Raw genomic sequence first — 22,910 nt, 5'->3', positions numbered from 1 at the left:
TGCAGGATGTATCAAACAATCCATGCTTTTTCCTACACTTGAAGTAGAATACCCCTAAGTCATTTTTGACAGAAAAACATTGTAAGGATAAGGAATCTCAGCTAAAATCCAAAGAAAAATAAAGTTTGGGCAGACAAAAGGATCTGAATTCAAAAACATGCATAGAAATTCTTGGCTTAAAAATCTAGTGTTCTTCCTTGTTTTCTCATCCATCAAGGCATGATGAAAAGTTTATGAGTGAAGGGTGTTTAAATGTTTTCAATTTCAAAATCATGTGTCGGGAACTGAGTAAAATACAAATCTATTAGCAATATTTATGTTTAAAAAAAGGAATGTATGCTTCTCCAGGGGTATTTTAGACATAAAATTATTAGTATTCATTTAACATATTTGACAAACCTGCACAAATCACCTGCCTTAGGAAATGCTCCAAAGTAAACACTGTAATACAAACCAATTTTCCCAGTCGTGTTTGAGAAAACACAAAATACACAGCAAGCCACAACTGTTTGAAGAACAAAGCGTATTTTTGAAAAGCTATCACTGAAAAACAAGCAGGGAGCACAGCAGGCCTGCAAAAAAGAACCAATTTTATACAGTGAATCAGAGAATCATTTCAATTGGAAAAGGCTCTAAGGTCATGTTCCTGAGACCTGTTCAGCAGTGACAGCAGCTCTCACACTTACATGTTCCTCTGGGTAAAGAGGCTGCTATTTGCTGCCAGTTTGTTGGCCTCAGACAATTCCACAATTCTCTGCTCCAGTGACCTGATCTTTGAATCCATTGCATTGATCATCTGAAACACAGCAATGAGCCTTTGAGACTGCACAACACAAGCGGTTACAAAAATAAAGTTTATAAAAAAGGCTGAACTTTTTCCAGAAACAAAAAGAGCTAAAAGAAAACTGATCAAATGGCCAAAATGAGCAACACAGATGCAATTACTGGAGCTATTTGCAACTGCTTTCTATGGCTTTAACGTCAGGAAAAAGCAACCATTATATTATCGAGGCACAAAATGAGGGGCACGCAGCAAGCTGCATGGCTTTTTTTAAGGAAATATTCTTGAAGATACTCTGAATTAAAAAAAACATGTCTTTTAAAATTCACATTAATCAGTGAATTTCCTTCAAAGCAGCTCAGCAGCACTACAGAACCTCAAACAAGATTATCTTGCTTGAAATCAGCCTCAGAAAGCTACTCTTCAAACAGCTTTGATTTCCAGCTCTACACCACATACCGCCTTCTGTTCAGCCAGGACTTTGCACTTCTCACGTGCTTCTTCTTCATGTCTTCTGAGCATATTCTCAAGTGCTTCCTTATCTGCAAGATCCTTCTTCATCTGATTTTCCAACACCTAAATGAAGACATTTCTTTTGTCTAAATTTTATCTGTTTCACTGGGCAAAGGGCAAGCACAAAGAAAATCATCAAGATAGACAGATTTTTCTTTTGTAAGTAATTGATCATATCTCAAGCAAAATTAAATCCATGATGCAATTGCATGAAATCCATGAAAGTGCTCCAAAAAGAGCACTCTCTCAGTTATCACTGAAGACTGAATTTAGCAACAGGATTTTATAGAGACACGGAGATACTGTAGATTTTTTCATTATTAAGTCATATAAACCGTATTCAATAACTATTCCAGCCTAATGCAACAGAAAACACTCTCTACCCCAAAATGTACAACAGAAGAAATAGGAAAGTGCCCATCCTTTGGCTCCCCTACCAACATGGCTTACAAGTAATTTGTGAGTTCCATAGGTAGGGATGAGAAGGCAACTGACACCCCATGAATTCTTCCAGTCAGAGATAAAAATTTAACAGCAAAGTAAAATACTTCTTTTTGTGGCACAAATAGCTGTCATTAACAGGACTAAAGTAATGAATTGCTACATTTTTCTAGAAATGCATGTTATGTATGTATGACCAGAGTTCTAAATCAGTTGTTAAACTGAAGGTCTCTTCCTTCAAAGACAAGTTTTTCAAAGGCACAACTTCTGGACACCACAGGATACTTTTTACTTTTCCAGTTACAAAAACCCCATGTCCTGTTTTATCCCTTTGAACCTCTTTTACCTGGCTTCCTGATTTCTCCTATTAAACCCTACATTCAAAGGCCCCCATAATATACCAGTTCTCTTTCTTTTTATTCTTTTTCCAATGCCTATCCTCTTTTCCAGTTTTTATACCAACACTTCTTTCTCAACATCTACATCTGATCTTCCTGCTTTCTATCACTCTCATTACTGATAACCACATGCTCTGATCTGTCAGCACACCTTACTTTTCTTTTTTCCTTCACATTTCTCCCACAGAAATTTCTTCTCTCCTCCTAAATACTACATCCTCTCACATTTAAGCTAAAATGTAGAATTAAAGTACTAGATAAATGTACGAGATAAAGACTGTTTCTACTAAGAATAATTTGTTCTTAGCAAAGATTCTTACAAAATGCATTTACTGGGTGTCATACTGCAAGTTCTTTAGAAAAATCCTTAGCCAGTGCACATACTCCTATTTGCCAGCTTGTTTTTCCTAATTTTAGATGGTGTCTATTTCTAACTGTTTGTTAATGCTACCTTGGAAAAGACAAAAACAAAGTGGGTGGTTTCTGTGGCTTCTTGGCAGATGTTCCAGCTCCAAGAAGATAGAATTTCAGAAATGGTCTACTATTTTCTGCATTTAAAACTTGCAGGTAGGCTGAGTGAAAACTCAGGGAAAATCAGTGGGAACTGAAAGCTTCTTCAGGGGATGAGATCCAACAGTGTTAACTAAATATTATTTAGTCAGCAGAAGTCAAATTACAACCAACAAATGCCTTCCCATAGTTCTGGCTTCAAATGCCACCTCTCCTAATCCAGTGCCACAGACAGATAAGGTACAATGGCAGAAAAAATAGGAGAAAACTGATTTAGATTCCACTAAGCTCCCTCAACATTACAGCACTGGTAACAAGAAGGCAACTCACAAGACAAAGCAATCAGAGCCTAAAGGCAACTGTTTTTCCCTGAACTCATTCTACCCACAAAAGCTTGTAGGAACATAAGATATTTTTACTTTGAGTTTCTCCTCATAGAATTGTTCCTTCTGCTTCAGCTGCAACTCCAGATGTTGTGCTGCAATCTGAGCCTCACGGTGCTTTTCCTCCAGCTCCTAAAAGCAGTAAAAATTCATATTCAGACACAAGGAAATGGTAGGTGCTGTGAGTATGTGTTACACAGGTACCAAACATTCATTCTCCTTTTTAAGGCTTCACACTATAAAAATCCCAAGTCCAGGATTTTCATGGTAAAAAAAAAAAAGAAAAGAAAAAAAAAAAAGCATTATGAGACCTAAACATTATCAGCTTTAAGTTTGCATATTGCTGCTGACCCATCTACTGCAGAGCAAGAACACTGCTAAGGACAAAGATTTGTACTTCCATAGTAAGAATCTCCATCTCCCAGTAAAATATACCCAAAGATAGGCCAAGGACATTTGGTGAAAATATGTAGTTATAAACATTTTACAGCTGTAGTGGCATCACAGGAAGTTCAGATCTATTTTTAACAAGGTCTCTCACTTGTTTTCTCACTGCAGACCTCAAAAACAGGGTACTGGTGTCTGTGCTTTTCATTCTGCATTCAGAGGGGGAACAGCACTTACTTTGCTGTATTCCTTGGACAAATGTTGTCAGAAATACTATTTATAAATTGCTGCAAAAATGAAAAGTGGAGGATGCAATATATGTGGTAGAACATACCAGAATGTTTCTGGCCTCTTTATTTCACATCAGATAGTTTCAGCCATGCACAGTAAGGACTTAAATAATTTGTAGTTCAGCATTTAGCTATTTCTGTTGTCTGACTATATTATTTGGGGTATATCTATAATCACCTTTCAACAGGACACCTCTCAAGAGCCGAGTTTACAACTTTATGCTATTTATTGTCATATTTGCCATTCCAACAATTTCCTTAGAACAGGAGCAGGTCCAGGTCTGTCATTCACTACCAATGGGCTGACTCTTGCATAGACAAGTTCAGGTGCTGAGGTGCATCTGGATCTCCTGTCTGCCCTCATGACTGCATAGCACAGGAAATCTGATATTTGTGTGTGCTTTTCATAGTGTTTTCATATGCTCTTTCCTGATCTTAATCTTGAAGACATTTCCTGATCTTCCTCATCTTGAAGGCACTTTTTTGCTACAGTAATTGTAATAGACCTCCTTTTCCAGAAGTGAGAATCAAAGAGGAGGCTCACCAAAAGTAGGTCATCAACAGTGCCTAGTCTCTGACACTCCTGCATGGAATGGAGATTGCTGCTATTTGCAATTGAAATATGTCTCCCAGCAACAAGAGGGACAACTCACCTCCCCCAGAAACCCACACGTTTCAGGTCCTGGCAGAGAATCAGGCAACCAGATCAGCAGCAGCTTCAAAGCTCCCAGCATCAGATTGCTCATACTGTAGCAGAAGCTTCACCAGTTCCTGCAGTGGCACTTAACAGCCAGTGTGGGCTTAAAAAGGTAATTTTTTACCATTCCTGCTCTCACTTAGTATTCTCTATGTAGCACTGACTTTGTTATTGGCAGTACAGCAATGATCTGCACTTTCAGGCAGGGAGAAGTATCTTCTCTAACTTGTTTCTTACTTCTTCATTGGTTCCTTACAGACAGATGAGCAGGTGCTTCTCGGGTACTGCTACATCAGTGTACATGAAAACCATGCCTTTATTCAACAATTTCCACCTTATTCTATGCAATTCTGTATCTTCAACTCCCTTCTTAACCTTTCTATACCAAAAAAAGTCAAAAATGTTTGAAGAGACAACCTGAGGGAAGGTACAGGGTAGGAATGGAGAAAAAAAGAATACCAGTACCTTGTGCTCCCAGATCAGCAGCAAGGGACTAGGAAAGACTCTACAGGATTATTTCTTCAATGCCTCTGACTTTTTTTATAAAATACTTTTGTGCCTCTCCAACATTCTGTCAGGACTCCATGGAAACTATCTATAAGAAGAGCTAAACATATCCCTTGGTGTAAAACAATTAGTTGATATTTCTGCCTTCCCTTCCACTTTCTTCTCCACAGAGAACATAATCAAAACCAAGGAACAATCCCCAAATATACACAAGAGGCTTATGAAACAATTCAAAGTTTTACACTATTTCTAAACAAAAAGTTGGCTCTGTGCTCAGCACAACTATAGTCTCCCACTTACCATGCACTCCTGCTATCAAAACAACTTGAAAGGAACAGCACTACTAAAGAACTGATTCTACCTTTTCTTGACAGTGCTCAGGCATTCTGATGCTAAAGTCTGTACACCCCGAACAAGCCTGGGTCATCTGTTGACTCCAAATATGTTTATTTTTACATTTCCATTTGACATTCTCAGGTGTGTCTTGGCTTGGGATTACTGCCAGTAAGATGTAATCCTTTTTTTCCTTGTCATATTGGCAACAAACAGAGAAAACTCATGAGGAAGGCAAAATAAATTTAATTATTCCACTATTAAATTATGCTTTCTGTCCCAGGGAAGCAAAGGTATTAGAAACACCCTCTGCTTGATTCACTAGAGACTGACATACTAACTTGCCTTAATAGGTTTAACCAGGAGAGAGAGAAGAAATTGCCAACAGAGAAGTTATGGGGGTGCAAATGGTTTCCTAACAAACACCTTTGAAGACGAACAGTTCGGATTACTAATTTCTCTCTGCTTCAAAATGTAAGCATTTCTAATAGATCTGACCCCTAAATTCCTCTGTAATTTACTTTAAAAGATAGATGTTTTTGTTACAGTAACCCGCCCTCACAATGTTTTACCTCTGAAACAATCATTAGGTAAATAATTTAAATATTACTGTGTTAACTGAAAAGTTTTCCCACTGAGATGACTACAATTTTGAAGCACTATTGAGACTAAAGGTACAGGAGTGAGTTTCTAACTAGAGGTCCAAATAATATTTGAATGCTTGAGCTTTCTCCAGTATGACTGGTACAGGAAACAAATCCCTTTATTCAATAATTTCCACCTTATTCAATTCAATTCTATGTCTTCTGATCCTTCCCTACCCCTTTCTTACAAACTCTTACCCTCTAAGTTTCATTTTCACCTCTGCTCACCAGAATTTTTTCTGCCATCTGTTGAATCTGTTGAGATTTAGTTTGAATATCTTCTTTTAGGCGGTTTTCTCTTCGTTCCACAGTCTCTAATCTCTTCACTTGATTCTCCAGAGAATGGCGCCGTTCCTGCAGAGTAATTAAGAGCTGCTGTTTAGGCCACCCAACTCTGCACTAGCACAAAGCAAAGAGTAGTTTCTAGAGAAAATAGGCTGAAGGAGTCAATATATACGGCTGGCTTTCATATTTTGAATCTTCATCATGCCCCAAATCCCCCAGGCTAACCACATGTCCTTATCGACTCCTCACTGAAAATAAAACCCCTCCATTTTCCTCAAAGAAATATGGTTTCTAATTAAAAATGGGTTTATGTCTAATAACACTTTCCCCTGAAGAATTACTACAGGAATAGATGCTGTTCACAGCCACCCAGATGGGGGTTCCTAAACTAAGACACATCCCAGTAACTAATTTACTCTAGACAGACACTCTGCACTCACCTCTGCTTCAAGCAATTTTTTCTTCATGCTTTCATTAGAATCTTCTCGGTTCTGCAGTTTCTCCAACTCCTTCTCAGCTCTCTCCTTTGCCTGACGGATATTCTGCAGGAGCTCAGTTGCCTCTGAGCTGGCTTTCACAGCCTGAAGATTAAAAGAGAAGAAAAAAGGTATTCTATGAAAAGCACATACAAAAATTTGGTGTGTGAAAGGTTCAGAACTTCAAGATGAACCACTATAGAACTTTGGCCTAACAGTCTTAAATTAACGTGTGCAGGAGTCCAAATTCTAACTTCTGCTACATAATTTTTACTTGTATGTCACAAAAAAATTAAAACTTAGGATACACGTTTGTCTTGCTATACTGCAAGTTACTTGACTCTACATCCTCAAAGTTATGTCTACCCCCAAATTCAGCCCAAGTTCTTTGAAAGAACTCACAAAATACTCTTACTAAAGGACTAGGAGAATAACCAGCCTGTTGGCTTACAGACAATTCCTTGGCATTAATGCAGGTAGTAAAGGAGATGGGATTAAAACATGAGTGTTTTGAAATATTAGAAGTACTATTTCTATGTCGTTTTGGCCTCCTATTCACATTCATGATTATTAACCCTTGAAAAAGCCCCCTCTCAGCAGGTGCCAAGTTTGAAAAGCTCAATCAAGGGATTATTATAACAACCCCTTTCTTTTCTGCTGAAGGACTCCAATAAGAGAAGTTCCCTGACTATTCTTACAGTGACACCTTAAGTGCCAGACTGACCACGACAGCAAATATTAGATATTCTGCACTTCTTTCAGCAAATATTGATAAGGTGTTTTAATTCTGTTGTGAATCCTCATCATTCAACATTTTTACTGTGAAGAATCTGTGAAGAACTGAACTGTTAAGTGATTAAAGCAGAGTATACTAGGAGACTAAACCAAATCCACCATGTGTTTTACTGGAGAGCTAAAACCAGCTGAACCCTGTCTTCAGATGCAAGGGACCAGTGCACTGTCCAGAGCATATCCAAACAGGCCTTTAAATGAGAATTTCTCTACACTACTCCAGTTCTGATTCAGCTTCATTTGTAAAAATAAACACTGTTGACATGTCTCAAGAGCCAAAAGCATACTGAGAGCACCAGTGACTTCAGATACCAGTTCCCACCCCCTTTTCCTTATCATCCCCCATGCTATGACTAATTCTATTATTGAGGGTAAAACAAAATGCATCCCTCCTCTTCATTAAGGTCTCACTTGGAAATCCTGTGAAAAACTCACTTTCACCATCCAGTCATTACCTTTGTCAGCTTTTCCTGCAGCTCCTGGATTTTGGCCTGCTGCTCTGTATTGATCTATAGTTAGATAAAAAGATGGAGAGAAAGAGTCAAAACCAAAGAGGAGAAAATACTCTTTGCTTATGATACCATATTTCTTTTAATTCACTTCCCAAAAATCTTCGTTTCCCCCTATAATTCCAACACACCAAAACACTCCATGGCAAATCCATTCCCATTTTGCTCACCCCCAGCCAATTTCATATTTTGGTTACCAAGTAGATTGTTCAGTGTGAGAACACTCAGAATTCTTGTTGATTTTCATTTGCTGTTCTTTCTGAATAAATAAAACCCTGATGTATCCCAAACCTGACTCCAAACTCAGATGACACATAACAGCCTGTCTTTGCCTGGCTTCTCAAAACAATCAATTAAGAACAGGTTATCCAGAGACAGCTTTATATCAAATCAGAAAGGACAGTACATCACACCAAGATGTCTTAAACTAAAATGAAAGGGGGTGGGGGCTGTGAGGCTATGCATGCCACTGACTAGCCAAAGACATTCTTGGTTTCTGTGCATAAAATGAAAGACCCAGGAAACAAATTCTAGGACACTGAAGTAACATACCTTTTCCAGTTTGGAATACAATTCTCCTGCTTCATTTTTTCCTTGATCTTTAACCTGTAACTTAAATAGAAAATACATGAAAATCTCAGGAAAAGTTGGGCTTCTATCCAGTCATCATCTCATGCAATTTAAACAGTAGCAGTTACACAAAGTATAAATCATATCATTTTGAGTGTACAACTGAAAAACATGTCATACTAGTTGTACAAACCACACTAATTTTTGAAGGGCACACCCACAACTCGTGTGCCCATGTGTCAAACAGCACAAGATATTCCAGCAAGCCTCAGCCCCTTCTCCCATGAAGCCTAAACTACCTTTTGCAGTTTGTTGTGGCACTCGGCTGCTTTTCGTTTGAATTCCTCAGCTGCCAGGCGGGACTCCCTCAACTCCGACTCGTAGAGATCGCTGCGCCTGCGAGCTGAGATCAGATCCTCTTCCAGCTGATTCATCATCAGCCTCATTTCTTCTACTTGAGCTTGGTATTCCTGTAGTTGGGGTGGAAGGGAAGGAGAAGGGATGACAGTTTAGAGACAACAGGGAAAATGCTTAGAGCAGCAGATTCCAGAATACTGACTGCAGGCAAGAGATGCATTTAAGAGCAAGTAGAAGAAAGGTAAAGTACAAAATAAAACAGTTAAAACTAACTAAAATAACATCCATGGTGTTCTGGTTTGAGTCTTGCCATTTTCAACTTAAAACCTCAAAGTCAAAACATTGACTTTTTGAGAGTTCAGGAGCACATACATACATCTACATACAAATGATAAAAATTACTTACATTTCTAATTTCTGAAACAGAAATGTGCTTTTGAGTTGATGTCTCTACAAAATGCCAAGATACTCCCTCAAGATCTATTTTCTCAGGCTGATAGCATGACAGTTACCACAGATCTGCACAGCTTGGGTAAAAGGAAAGGAGAAGCAGAGAGGTAGCACACTGTGGCTTCCAGCCATGAGCTATTTTCTCTTGACAGAGTTAAAAAGGATCACATTGCTCTGTATGGGAGACAATCTAAAACCAAATATTATCTTAGAAAAACTATCTAAAACTCACATTGCTCATAGAAGATATTTGTCTATACAGGCAGAAATAAAGATTCCCCATGCACTACAACACAGGGCATTTGGATGGGGAAGGTGGGAGAAGAAAAGAACATTCGAATTGACTATCTCAATGAGACTGGGAACTCAAACTGAGACTAGCTTGAGAGGTTGCTTCACATATCTTCACTGGAAGAAAATAATTTAATTACGTTTAGCATTTACTCTCTCCAAAATCAAAGTATTTTTTACGAAGCTGAGAACAAGTAGAAAAAGTGCACATCAAGAGTTAGGAACAAAGATTATGAAGGACTGACAGTGGGGGAGTCTTTCTTTCCAATTTAATATCTTCCAATATGCTTGACTACTCCCTTATTCAGAAGAGTAACTGTCTCATGACAGAACCAGGTTTGTCATCACTCCCTCCAGACAGGCAGCTGCCTTCAGTTTGACAAGTGACTGCATGAGCACTGACCCTGACATCAGCCCCTCATTCTCCAGCATGCAGAGCTTATGCAGATATTGAAAGAAGCTGAGCCTTTAGCAGATTGCTTTACTGTTCCTTACAGGGAGCAAAGAATGGCTCTTTGGCTTGTAATCCCAAAATTGGTTCTCCAGTTTGTAAACCAGACAGGGACCTACTCTTTCCAGTTCATCTCCTATGGAAGGATGATCTTATTTTCTTGCTGGAAAGAATTAGAGCTTTTTTATAATGACTAAGCATGTATTAACTCAAATATTCTTTTCATACAAATACATTCGTGAATAAAAAAGGCAGAACTGTTTGAAGGAATAAATGTTCTGCTCAGAAATTATCATTTTTTCAGACTTCCTAAAATACTGGGCTTTTACATCAGCGAACACTTGACCAAAGAATTACAGGTATGATAATAGTTGCCACTGTGACAATGAGTGTTTGGGAAGGGAGGAGAATGGGGAGGGAGAAAAGAAGAAAGGAGATAATTAGTAATATTTCAGGTTTTCTTGTTTCATCACATTTGCAAGACTATCTTTGAGTAAGTCTCAAGATCAAGTCAGAGAAACAGGCCACACCACTCAAGGCAACACAGAACAAACCTGTGGGAGTTTTAAAATAACAAGAGGTATTTAAGTGCAGATTACTAGACAAGCAAAGTTCAGGGCATGTACCTGAAGAAAATCACATCAGGGACCTACATAGAAATGAGTGGGGCTTTCAAAAAATACAGATTCTGATTTGTTGCAAGTTTGTCTGTTAGTACAGTTCTTCATCAAGTAACGACCAGAGCACAGGTTTTCTTAAAACAAAAAAACAAAACGAAACGAAACAAAAACCAAACACACACCCCAAGCAAACAAAAAACCCCACAAACCCACCAGGCTCTTCTGTTCAAATACCTGAGGTTAAGTTGACCCTACAGCCTTGCTCTGAAAATATCAAATGCCTAATTATTGGGTTTTGAAGATTCTGATTTGCTGTTGATTTGACTCATTCTCCCTCAAGCCTCAGGTTTCCAACAGCAAAACTCTAAGGGACTCTTCCAACTCTCAGTTCCCTCTGACTTAAAAATCATGGTCTAAGTCTTTAATGGCCAAGATCCACCTGCTTATATGAGTCAGCACAAATCTCTCAGCATTTCTGGTTGCAATGTTCTTGCACACGTGTTTCAGATAGCTCAGAAGGTCATCACAGACATGAAAGTCTGGAGGATTAATTTGTTGAACTAAGCAGCCTCTTTATGCCACTGTGAATCTTCACAAGCCAAATTAAGAGATTCTGGGACAAAGCATTTGATTAAAAATTACTTGCATTATGTTTCCTCTGTCTATACTGCCTAAGAATCTATGGATATTTAAAACCATCAAAAATGTTCCACATTTCAGTATTTAAAGCAACTTTGCTAGCAAAACACCAGAAGAGAGAGCAGGGAGTTTTAAATCCCTTATATTACATAAAACAATCACCCAGAAGAATGCTGGGGAAGTCTATGGAGGCCAGCTACATCCAGAGGGTTGGGTTTGCATTTCATTACTTTCTACATAAGAGGTACTCATGTCTGGAGAATTACAACCAAGGTTTCTGGGCTTCCTTGTCTCAGAGACTTTGAAATGAATCAGTTAATGTTTGTAAAGTGCTTTGAAGATGAAAACCAACAGAAAATTACGAAGATTTGTTTGAATGCTATAGCAAATTTCTTTTTCTCAAAGCAGTATGTTGCTGTTAATTCATAAAACTGAATGGGCTCTCTCTTGCAATGACCACATTTGTCACGAAGTTTTCATTTAATTTTGACTTTTTTTTCCATATGAACAACTATGTGAATTAATTAATTTTCAACATTCTTTGGGTGGAAAAGAAAATGGTGAATTTCTATTTCGCAAACAGATCAAATCAGGAAAAGAACAGTTAGGCAACGCACATTCTATTTTGAAATACTATTTAGCATTTTAAATGGTAAGATAAAGAAGGAAAAAAAACCCAACAACACAAAATTCAGGTTAGCTCAGTTCTCTCCCAGGTGAAGATTCATTAACTTGTGAAATTTCCATACCTTACCATTTAAAATGGATAGGTCATTTCTAGTGCAGCATGTTACTAAAGCATTGCAACTTTCTCCTAAGCTGATTTTATAGACAAAGTACTTCCAGGACTAGGAAAAGAAAAGCATGAAGTTTGGAGTTTGTGCTTACTTGCAAAATACACAAGTGGAATTTTGTTTCTTCCTATATCATTCAGGAACCCCTGTGAAATCACACAGCTTGGGAGTTATTATAGCCTATCAACACCAAACATAATCCTGGCACCAGAGCTAGAATATGCCAAGAATGCCTATTTGTGGGCAGCCACTCTGCTCCCCAAAGAAGCAGGAATACCTGTTCTTTGATCTCTTGCAGTTTTCGGCTTTGCTCTCTGATATCATGAAGTAGCTGTAGTGCCTTATCATCTTCCTGAGACACCTCCATCCGTGCCTGCTCCAGGCTTCGCTTTAAGCTCTGCAGAAAGCAAAATGTTCAATACATAGGCTTTGGTTTCTCAAATGGTTGTATTATGAAGATCTTCAGTTACACAAATGCCTCCTTGGCTGTAGTGAGGCATCAAAAAAAATGGAGGCACCAGTGATGGAACCCTAATGAAATTCATGGCCAGTGCTGCTCCTCTCTGAACAGAAGCAGCCCATTTTACAAACACTTTACTCAACTTAAATCTTAGTTCAAATCGCCACTTCCTCACATCAGGTTTAGAGACAAAAACCAAACACAGATCACAAAAGGCATCCATTATTGACAGCATTTATCTATATTTTATCCAGCACTATTAACTCACAACCTAGATACAATCCTTCAACTTAATGTTACTTACATTTTTCTTGTTGCTGTTAAGTGAGTCAAATGCTTTAATCATTGTTAAACTTCTACAAGGAAGACAAGAGTTGAGTCTGTATCTCACCACATGCCTTACCTCCAAATTTGGAGTCACCAGTGGAGTGGTGCTCCTATTAACTGAGTTTTATTCATCAACAGAAAGACACAAACTGAATTTTATTTCTTTACCTACTAGCATTCAGTATAGGAAAATCACTTGGCCCCATTCTAAGATGTGCTTCCCAACAAACCAAGACATCAGAAATGGTTTTCAATTCGCTGGAACAGAGTATTAGCTGCATTTTTGTTCTTGGTACAAGAGAGGAAACATAATTGTATATCCAACTGAAAAGACAGAGTCTATCAATGACTGCATGAATGAAAATATCCTCACTGGAATCTTGCCAGGACAACCGGGCAGACATTTCAGCTCTCATGAAAAACGATCTTTTAAGACATGGTTTTACAGCCCCATTTTTATATTCTACCTGAAAAATAGCACCTGTTCTCGATCCTCCCTGACTGACACTGTGCTGGGGAACTGGATCAGTCTGAACTCAGAACACCACAGATGGAGGCAACACCACTGCTTCCTAATCCTATTTGTTCTTGAAGATTTCTGTCTAGGCACTGATCAGGCCCCATCTTCTGGCTAAAAAACCTTCAAGAAGCACAACCCAGGCATGTTCTAGCACAGCCAGTAAGACAAACATCACAGAGAGTTTCAGCAAGACCAGGACAGTAGTCACTCCTGCATGATCTAAGCACATGACCATGAAACAACATTTGAATAAAACTACCAAGCAAGCTTTTGCAAACACTTCAGGGCTCCATATTCAACAGATAGCCTCTCACATAGTATTTTCTCTCCATCAAGTACCCTACTGAAAGCATGATGGAAGAGAAAGACAAAGACCACCAGATTTCAGGCCTTCAGAGCTGAAAGGACTGGTGTAAGGGCTCACACTGCATTCTGTGATATAGGTGGCCAGGTCCTGCTCCAGAAGGGATCGCTGGGTCTCAGAGGCTTTCAGTTCCACCTCCTTTTGGCTAAGTACAGCCTCCACCTCTGACACTCTCCGGTGCAACCGCGTCATTTCCTGCTCCATCTGCAATAAATATCAAGAGGTTATAAAGGGGGGCTTCAAAAGCTTTGCTAACTGCTACTTTCAGAGCTCTCTTTGTAAGGAATTTGTCTCCAAGAGACTTCTAGCTATGTTTCTCCAAATGTTGTTTAAATTCCAATACCATTGTCTCTGCTCCAGGAATGCACAGTTCTTCTTAAGGACAAAGTAGTAAGTCTAAGTCACCCCATTCATTCAAGCTGCTTGTTCATATTCAGTCATTCTTCGAACCCCAGTTAGCAAAGAAGACACAATCATTTTTCACCTGACTTGCAGAGATGGGTCACTTTAACCTTATCCCAAATCCATGCTGGACCAGAAGATGGTTTCCCCCCATCTCCTTGTCAGGAGCAAATGGTCAAATCCAGAACAGAGCGGGGAGAAAAGTAATGGAACTCTCATAAAAGTCTCAAACAAGCAGTAAGTGTTAAAAGACTCCACCAGGTTCCCTTTATTGAAGCACAGCAACTGTTACAAGACGTTCACCATAAGCAGTGACGTGACAACAGTTACATAAGCAGGAGCTGATGAGTGAGGAAGAACCCTCAGAACAGTACTGCTGTAATGGGTGTCTGATGAAGAGGCAGGGCCTGCAGGAAAAAGCAGTCGTCTGTGGCACGCTGAGAAAAGCACTGTTTAAAATCCAGAGCCGCTTCTTGTTAAGTTAAAAGTATCTACAGCAACAGCATGGCCTACATTCATCTCCCTTTGTACTGGACAGGAAGCCACCTCTCTGAAGGAAAAGCACTTTGCCCACCACGAGTCTGGATGATCAGCAGCATCTGACAGATCCCTGGACATACAGTGGCTGCAGATTCCTGGAGCAATGGGTGCGGCCAATCGCATAAATAAATACCTTGTGACACTTGTCCTGGGCGTCTTGGAGTTCTTTGCTCTTGAGAAGAAGTGTCTTTTCCATGGAGCTGACCTTGGCTGGGGAATCCACACTTGAAAAAGCAGATCTAAAAGAGCAAAGCCAAACAGCACATGAATATGGGCAAAATGTACAGAAATCTGATTTATGCAGCCTCTGTAAAGTCATTGGGTACTTACTTATTCCAGGATAAAAGAAAAGTGATTGTGCAGCAATCACAGCCTAACAGCCATCATTGCAGATCAAATGTACCATAAAAGCTAATGACAGTACATCAATATTAAATAATCCACGTGTACTTCCAGTTACGGTATTAATATTTTCCATCAGTGGCTATGTCACAGTGCAAAACAATGAATCACAGCAGTAGTTTTGCAGGATTTGTATGGATTTATAGGTGCAACAAAAACAAAGCATAAAGTCAACATAACCATTCAGAAAAATAACAAATTTTCAGAGAAATGCTCTTTATTTGGTACTTCATTTTTAAACAGGTTGTTGAATTATCATCAAAGTAAAAAAGCCCTAAAAACTTCAACATGTCATAATCTGCACCACAGGAAGAATTTAATATCCTTAGCTACATTCTGTGAATCAAAATTGAAAATTCCCTAACCCAATTTATATGATCCCTACAAACCCAATCAATATCAATATGATCAGTCACACTGCAGAACTTCAGAGTTCCACTTAGAAGTAATTTTTTTTCCTGAACACAACTGTAATGTTCAAAACAATTTGACTCCAGAAACCTGGGGAAAATATTTACTTAAGCTTTCTGTGTAATTGGGGCTCAGCATTTAAGAAATTTATCATTCCTGTTAGTTTAAATTTATTTTAGAAAATGATAGGAAGCCACCTGATGTTTAGAAGCATATTTTCAGTGCTTTGCAGTTTTAAATATGCAACCTGCAACCAAAAAATTAAGTACACACATCAAAACACAATTTAAAAAGGCACATTCTCCTCACATAAAATGATTCAGACTAGAGACTCAAGCAGTTAATGATGGAAGCAGTGTTAACTGATAGATGAAAATGCAGCATTACAATGAAGGCACTAATAAAAGATCACACAGGCTGCCCACACATTGCTTTCTGCTTCTCCTGGCCACAGTTTGGTGTGCAGCCAGTTATCTCCACAGAGGGAAAGGAGCTTTGAGCAGCTCTCTGCATAGAGCCAGACACCCACACACAGCAGCACAGGCTCCTCTCAACACCAAGGAAAGTTTCATTCCATCACCACCATTTTCTGAGAAGAATCTACTCCTTAATCCAACTGGATATGCAGCAAAGGCACAGAAGGATATACATGGATTTTTACAAAAATGCAGCAACAATTCTGTATCAAACAGATCTTCAGCACCACCACCTTGAGCAGTGATTAGGAAACACGGTTTTAATATTGGCAAACAAACACAGCAAAATCCACCAATGCTGCCTTGAAAGGTCATATATTAATACATCTCTTCAGAAATCTGATACGGAAAAACTTAGAAGAAAGAGTCCTGCATGGCAATGATACAGATATGATCAGGCCTTAATTAGAAAAAAATGTTTAAAATTAATGCTTTTATACAGCATTCTTTTAGCCCTGGTCCAATCAATCTGATCCGTCGAATTACCATATTTAAAAATCAATTTATAAAGTGTGTCTATACTCCTACAGAGAAAAAGCAACCATCTGAGAAAGATGCATATTAAATCCCGTAACAGCTGGGTGTACAAACAAGGCTAAAAATGAATAGTTGAGAAAAGCAGTCTAAAAATACAAATTAAAGCTCACATTAACTAAAAAAGACACTAAAGAATCTGCTTTCAAATGTTAATCAAATATATGTAAATAGCTGCAAATATGTACTGAGACAAGTCTGAAAATCTTCTTAAAATAAAAATTTAGTTTTACAGGTCTGAACTGTATTGGCTTAAGCAATCTTCTTTTAAATTATAGTTTCAACCTTAACCATCACTTTTTTACTTCCATTCTTTTCAGATCTGAGGCATTACCTAAGAAAACTCTAGCCAGTTCTCACAGACCTGGTTTTATTTGTGTCTTCTATTCCACCTCCCCAGAGGAGCTAATTCTGTTCATTATTTTTGCTTATTGGTTTTATTTCCTATTAAAAGAATCAGAGCCTAATATTACAGGCACCATTTTGCATTTCAAAAATTTCTCCTGGTAAGTCAGCTGAAAGCATCCCCAGGCACTTCAAGCCTGACAGGAACAGGAGGGATTCAGGGAAGGAGATGAAGAGCTATGCAAAAGACAGGTGGTTCAGCCAGGTGGGGTGGGGTGGGGTGGGGTGGGGTGGGGTGGGGTGGGGTGGGGTGGGGACAGGGCACAGGAGATTGAGCAAATTTGGATTTCATGAGGTGACTGCAGAAAGAGCTGCTACTCAGGGTTGGTGTTGGCTTTATAAGGGGAGAGAAGGCTACAGATAGAACTACAGTCTGTCCAAAGTGAGGAAGAAATTCCGTAAAAATACATGTCCTGGTGACATGATGATTTTCCTGCCATGGAAACAGTGTATCTTATCCCCAAGGGAAGCTGATCTCAGCTAGCACTGTACACACAGTTTTTAGGAGACAGGCTTTCCCAGTAATTCTTTCCTGTGTACAAATTGTATTAGAACAACTTCCTGAACATCCATACAACCTTCAAAGTATCAGAAAGGGGCAGACAGAGGAAATCAAGAAAAATGGAATACTGGCTAATCTAATAAGCCTTGTAATGGTGACAGAAGCTCTCAACACAGCATGACAAGGTGGAAAATACCCACATTTCTGGGGCACTTACATTCTTCCTCAGTCAGCATCATTGCAGAAATTAAACACATACAAGCCAACATCAAAAGCCATGATGCAAAGCTATCATTCAGGCTGGGACCATCTCAGAGTATTTCATTCAATTAACTGCTATACCTGAATCAATTCTCTTAGCACAACAGAGCAGTTTCTGCTGCTTCCTCTCAAGTATGAAAAAAAAGATTAACAAAAGGTAACCAGCTCCATCAACAAGAAAATTGCAATGAAAGATTAAAAAAACCCCAAAGTCAAGTCTAGAGTACCAAGATGTGATAGCACTGGCTGTGGCGATTTACTTTGCAAAGAAGCAGCACCTGCATGACTAAAAGCCAAGCTAACTTAGAGCTGACTAGTGATTTCACAGCTAGATCAGCAGCAGCATCAACCAGAAGAATGAACAGAAATGGTGCTGATTGTGTAAAAGCTCCTCCAGTCCTAACATGGCTGAGATGAAGAAGAAAGCACTGGCACAGGAAAAGCTCCAAGATGATTCTTGGTATCAAACTTGTACCTTGTGCATCACATCCCACCTTGTAACTTCCTGTGTCCTTTTCTGACACTGTCCTAAACCCCCAACTCACCTGCGCTTCTTCCTTCTCACAACGATTGGCACCATCTGTCCTAATCCTGGCTCCCACACCACATGCTGATAATATCATCCCCCATCCCTCATGCTCTATTCTTTTTAGCATTATACTCATCTGTACCTTCCGCCCCCTCGTAAATGCTTGCTCAGGCCTAAAAAAACCCAACCAAAACCAAACAGTGATACCATCAATCTGTGAATAGAGCTCGCTGAAGCAAGGCATATTTTTGGTATGCTCATCCTGTGCTTCCTCTTTCATCTACCTTTGGTGAAAGAGCTTACCAGAACCCGAAAAACTGTTGGAAGAAATCAGTAGTCCTTTTTGGAGGAATGGCCCATTTTAACTCTCAGTATTTTATAATGACAGTCATGAATCCATATCAATTTTTAAAATTTTAATTTAATTTTTTTTAAATTTAAATTTTAATTTCATTTTAATTTTAATTTAATTTTTTAAAAAAACCCCAGTAACCCAAAAAAACCCCCAGAAAACAAAACCCCAAAAATCTTGAGGAATACCACTTCTTAGGACCTTACAGGGAGGACATAGGCAGGCAAAAATTTATGGAATAAACTATTTTTTAATTAGGCATTTATTTTTTATTAGGTATTTTGATATGTTTTATTTGGTATTTATTTTTATTAGGCACTAATTTTCCTAGGTATTTATTTTTATTAGGCAGTTTGGTATACTTGGTTAGCCCTGAATTTATAGCATATTTATCTTATGCCTTCAGGCTTCTGCTAATCACCTGCAAAGGACAAGAACGATTTTCTTCCACCACTTGATGCACATTTTTGGCAGCCAAGGGTTTCTGTCACTTGTTCTAAGCACTGGAGATCAGCCATGGTTAGGGATAGGAAGTAAGGTGGGGCTGGCTTTTAATGGAATTAAACTCTTGGTTGCCTCTTATCTTGTCACAGTCACACGCTTGCAGCCAAACCAGCAGCCAGATTTGCAATCAGATGGGCTTTTCTCCCCCACATCCAGAATTCAGGGGTCATGATGGGAGAAGGAGTTAGCTGGTCCTTCTCTGCAGCCTCAGCCTAGCTCTCCAAAGAGCAGATTTACTTAAATGCTTTGCTAGTACAGGAACCCATGACTTAAGCAATGCCCTTGATTTCTCCTCATTGCTTCCTATGACACATTATTGTTGTGCCTTTTGCATTTTTGTTAACTCTCACATTTGTTAGAGGGTCACAAATTCTTCCCACATCTCATGGTAGGGGGTCGCAGAGCATTGTAATTCAATGGACCCTTCTAAACTGCACACCAACTATATAATTTCTGGCAACAGGTCTAAGTGACTTAGGCAAACCCTTCTAGCCCTAAGTCACTGGGAGAGTGGAAAAGAGAAATTCTCTTATCCTTCTTCTGTCCTTTTTTTTTAGCTGCCTTTTCTCTGAAATATTTGAAACTCCCAGCTCAGCCATAGCTTCTTACTGTCCAGTGGACAAGGGCAAGAACATAACCCTCATCTTCATAGTTTGACAGCCCCCAGATTAAAAGTGCTGAAAGTTTCAAGGACCTTGTCACTGGCACTCTGCAGTTGCCTGGCCTTACTGTGAGCAGCACTAGAAGGTTCATGCTGCAGACAGGAAAACAGATCTGCATCACTTAGCAACTATAAGGTTAGACTTTCACAGGAAAGATTTTTTTAAAAAATTCTGGACTGATAAACTTCATGACTTAGGACCTTCCAGAGAAGGCATCCCAAGATTCATAACAGATAAGTCCCCTCCACGCTTTACTGTTCTTCATCTAAGAATTTGATTTTCAAGGTAGCATGGACAGAAACAGTACTATATTTCCCCAAGTAAAACATACGCCAGACAATATTTTATAAATAAGAAGTTATCTTTGTGATCCATTTGCAGTGGTATTGAAAATAAACTAATCACTGCATTATTTAAATACAGGTGTTTTAAAACCTGCATAAGCATTTTGCCATATTTAAATCACCTTCTTAGAACAAAATGCAAGTATTTACTGCTAAAATTAGCGAAGTGCATTTATCAAGATCTCATTCAGGAAACCATTAAGATCTACTCACATTAAAATTATTTGGGAGAAAATTAAACATATGATGCCTTTCTGTTCCAGTTTAAGAAAACACAGGCCACACCAAACAGAAATTTTACTTCAGTCAAAATTTCTGCAGAGGACATTAATATCTATATTCATTTGCTGTACCTCTTCTCACCTATTCCCAAAATTCGAATATAACTTCCATACGCATTTTCAGTACCAGCTCCACAGAGAAAGCACCTCAGTCCATCTGCTACAGCTCTCTCAGCCTCCAGCACAGTTACACCACTATTCTGAGACTTTATCCCATGCTCCTCTTCAGTTCTAGTCCTGGGCCCAATTACATATATGTTTTTACCACACATATATGGTCACTGTTGAGGCTTTTCTGACTGTTACCTGAACGGCCACATAGCCCTTGTACACAGATTGCAGTTCCCCAGGCAGAAAAGATAATAGCCTAAATTATCTCACTCCTAATTAAGACAGATTTTAACCCCAGGTATCTACAGATCTAATATTCCATCCTGCTGACAATATTAGATCATTTCACCAAAAAAACACTTTCTGGGGTTTTACATCCTCTCGCTTCCTTCCTCTTTTGCCATAAAAGCAACTCTGCTGAGGAGGGACAGCCAAAGATTCCCTTTTTATTTCTGGCATAACCATCATATAACCTTGATTCATCGTGTGAGCAAGATCAAAGATGTCAACAGTATTACCAAATTCAGTGACAAGCTTACTGCAGAGCAACTATCACAACCAATATGACACAAAATGAAACACAATTAAGACAGATTGACAACGAAGTCCCTGAAAGGAGCAAACCGGCAGCAGGGAATGAGGGTTGACATGAAAACACAGTGCATTGAGTCACTAACCCAGCCAAAGCCACTGCGTTCCTGAGAGGCCTCCTGATCCCGAGCTAAGGACTTCCCAACTTAACACTCTGCACTAATACTTTTTCAATAGCTCTGTCATCAGAAACCAGCCACCCACCACATCAAATGGTTTATATCACACTACTTATATTCTGCTTTTTCTCTGACTCCATCCTCTCAGAAATTGGTTTTCAATGGGAAGAAAACGTTTCTCTGAGGTCTTTACATCCCTCCACGCACACAGCCTCTGCGTATTTCATCTGAATCTCCAGTCTCCTAACACACAACACAGCAATGTCCAGTCCTCCTATTTAACTTGACCCAGCAGCACAGAGCAGAGCCAGCTGCCATGCAGCTCCTTCCCTTACTCACTGACCCATCACTGCACATTCCCAGGTTAGTGGACCTCCTTTTCTATGGATCACTGATGCAGTCTTACACATTCCCAGCACTTGGTGCCCACTCTCTGACCCAATAAAATAACACCATCCCCTTTTTCCATCTCTGAACTCCTCAGTATTCTCCTCCTTGCAGGGATCTGCAGTACCAGAAATGCAATCACCTACTGCTCCCTGCTTAACAGCAACAACTAATTCAAACTATTTGAACTACAATTTTAATAATAACTGGTTTAGAATTAATCTTTCCATCCCATTTCCCCCCCCTCATCCCAGAAACAATCAGAGAACAGTAGGACATGCACAAGACACACCAGCAACAGATAAAGCCTGAATCTGGCAGCTTCCCTACAGCAGAGTACAGGTCAGTTAAAACAGCTTTTCCTCACACACTCCATCCTCTCTGTAACAAACCTTCCCATTTTTCCAGGGGTCCTATCCACCTAAGCAATAATTCCTACTTACTCTGATCTGAGTATCCCCAAATCCTTGATGAATGAAAACCCCACAAACGGCAAATCTTCCCCCGAGAATCCTGCTGGGTTCAACTGGCGCATAGAGGATAAACCCCACGAATTCTTCTCTGGTTCATCAAAATTTGAGGTGTCATCATCAGACTTGAGAGTAGGAATGAAGGGGGGAGGAGCTGGTGGAAAAAAAGCAAGAAAAAAGGACAAAATTCAGCTACAGTTCACTCTGCAACAGTCCCACTCATTCAAGTGCTTGCAATGGCACTGCAGCTTCTGCTTTTAATCTTGCTAACACAAGCAGACTGAGCTGCTGCTCTCAAAGCGTATTACAGCAACAAGAGATTAACCCCTAAGCTGCCAACATGGCTACCACTCTGCAGGCACAGCATCTCCCACACTGATCAAACTGGGATTTAGCTTGGACATTGGAGATTCTGGGATTTGGGGTTTGTTTTTCTTTCAGGTTAAGATGTTGAGGTTTTAACACAACAATAATAAAATCAAAGCACCAGGCTAAGAAAATCATTACTGTAATATAGCCAGAAGTCTGTCGATTCTGATTAATCTTGAAAAGGAAAATGTCTCCAACCTGTCCAATCAGTGACACTACCTGAGAAAGAAGCCTGATCCTGTGTTAGTTAGCTAAGGGATATGTCTTACCCTTTAACACTAACAAGAATCTTCCCAGCATGGGTTTCTAATCAACAGCAAACTGGTCTTTCTCCTAGAAGGTTCTAATAAACTATAGACACTAAAAGCTCACTTCAGTGAGCTTTTCTTTAGGAAAAGAAGATTGATTTTATTTCTCTAAAAGAGCTTGCTTAAGATCTGGAACTCTTGCCGGGACACCACTGCAGTCT

At 39.3% G+C, this 22,910-nt stretch overlaps 1 protein-coding gene across 2 annotated transcripts in view; it reads right to left on the bottom strand.

The window, feature by feature from the left end:
* CIT (citron rho-interacting serine/threonine kinase) overlaps positions 1–22,910 on the bottom strand; it is a gene marked incomplete at both ends in the record, with an annotated part of 65,978 nt that overhangs the window by 28,410 nt on the left and 14,658 nt on the right. Inside the window, 12 exons of one of the 2 annotated variants that reach the window (XM_082293532.1) lie at positions 687–796; positions 1,241–1,357; positions 3,063–3,158; positions 6,113–6,238; positions 6,610–6,750; positions 7,893–7,946; positions 8,499–8,552; positions 8,816–8,986; positions 12,396–12,515; positions 13,850–13,993; positions 14,865–14,970; positions 22,046–22,226. In XM_082293532.1, the coding sequence (XP_082149658.1) occupies positions 687–796; positions 1,241–1,357; positions 3,063–3,158; positions 6,113–6,238; positions 6,610–6,750; positions 7,893–7,946; positions 8,499–8,552; positions 8,816–8,986; positions 12,396–12,515; positions 13,850–13,993; positions 14,865–14,970; positions 22,046–22,226 (1,420 nt within the window). The remainder of the gene's footprint in view (positions 1–686; positions 797–1,240; positions 1,358–3,062; positions 3,159–6,112; positions 6,239–6,609; positions 6,751–7,892; positions 7,947–8,498; positions 8,553–8,815; positions 8,987–12,395; positions 12,516–13,849; positions 13,994–14,864; positions 14,971–22,045; positions 22,227–22,910) is intronic. The other variant, XM_082293533.1, reaches the window with a different exon arrangement.

This window comes from Coloeus monedula (assembly GCF_965178545.1).
Source record: "Coloeus monedula genome assembly, chromosome: 18".
NCBI classification, from domain to species: domain Eukaryota; kingdom Metazoa; phylum Chordata; class Aves; order Passeriformes; family Corvidae; genus Coloeus; species Coloeus monedula.
The sequence above is the reverse complement of the archived record's forward strand: the minus strand, read 5'-3'. Positions and strand labels throughout refer to the sequence as shown.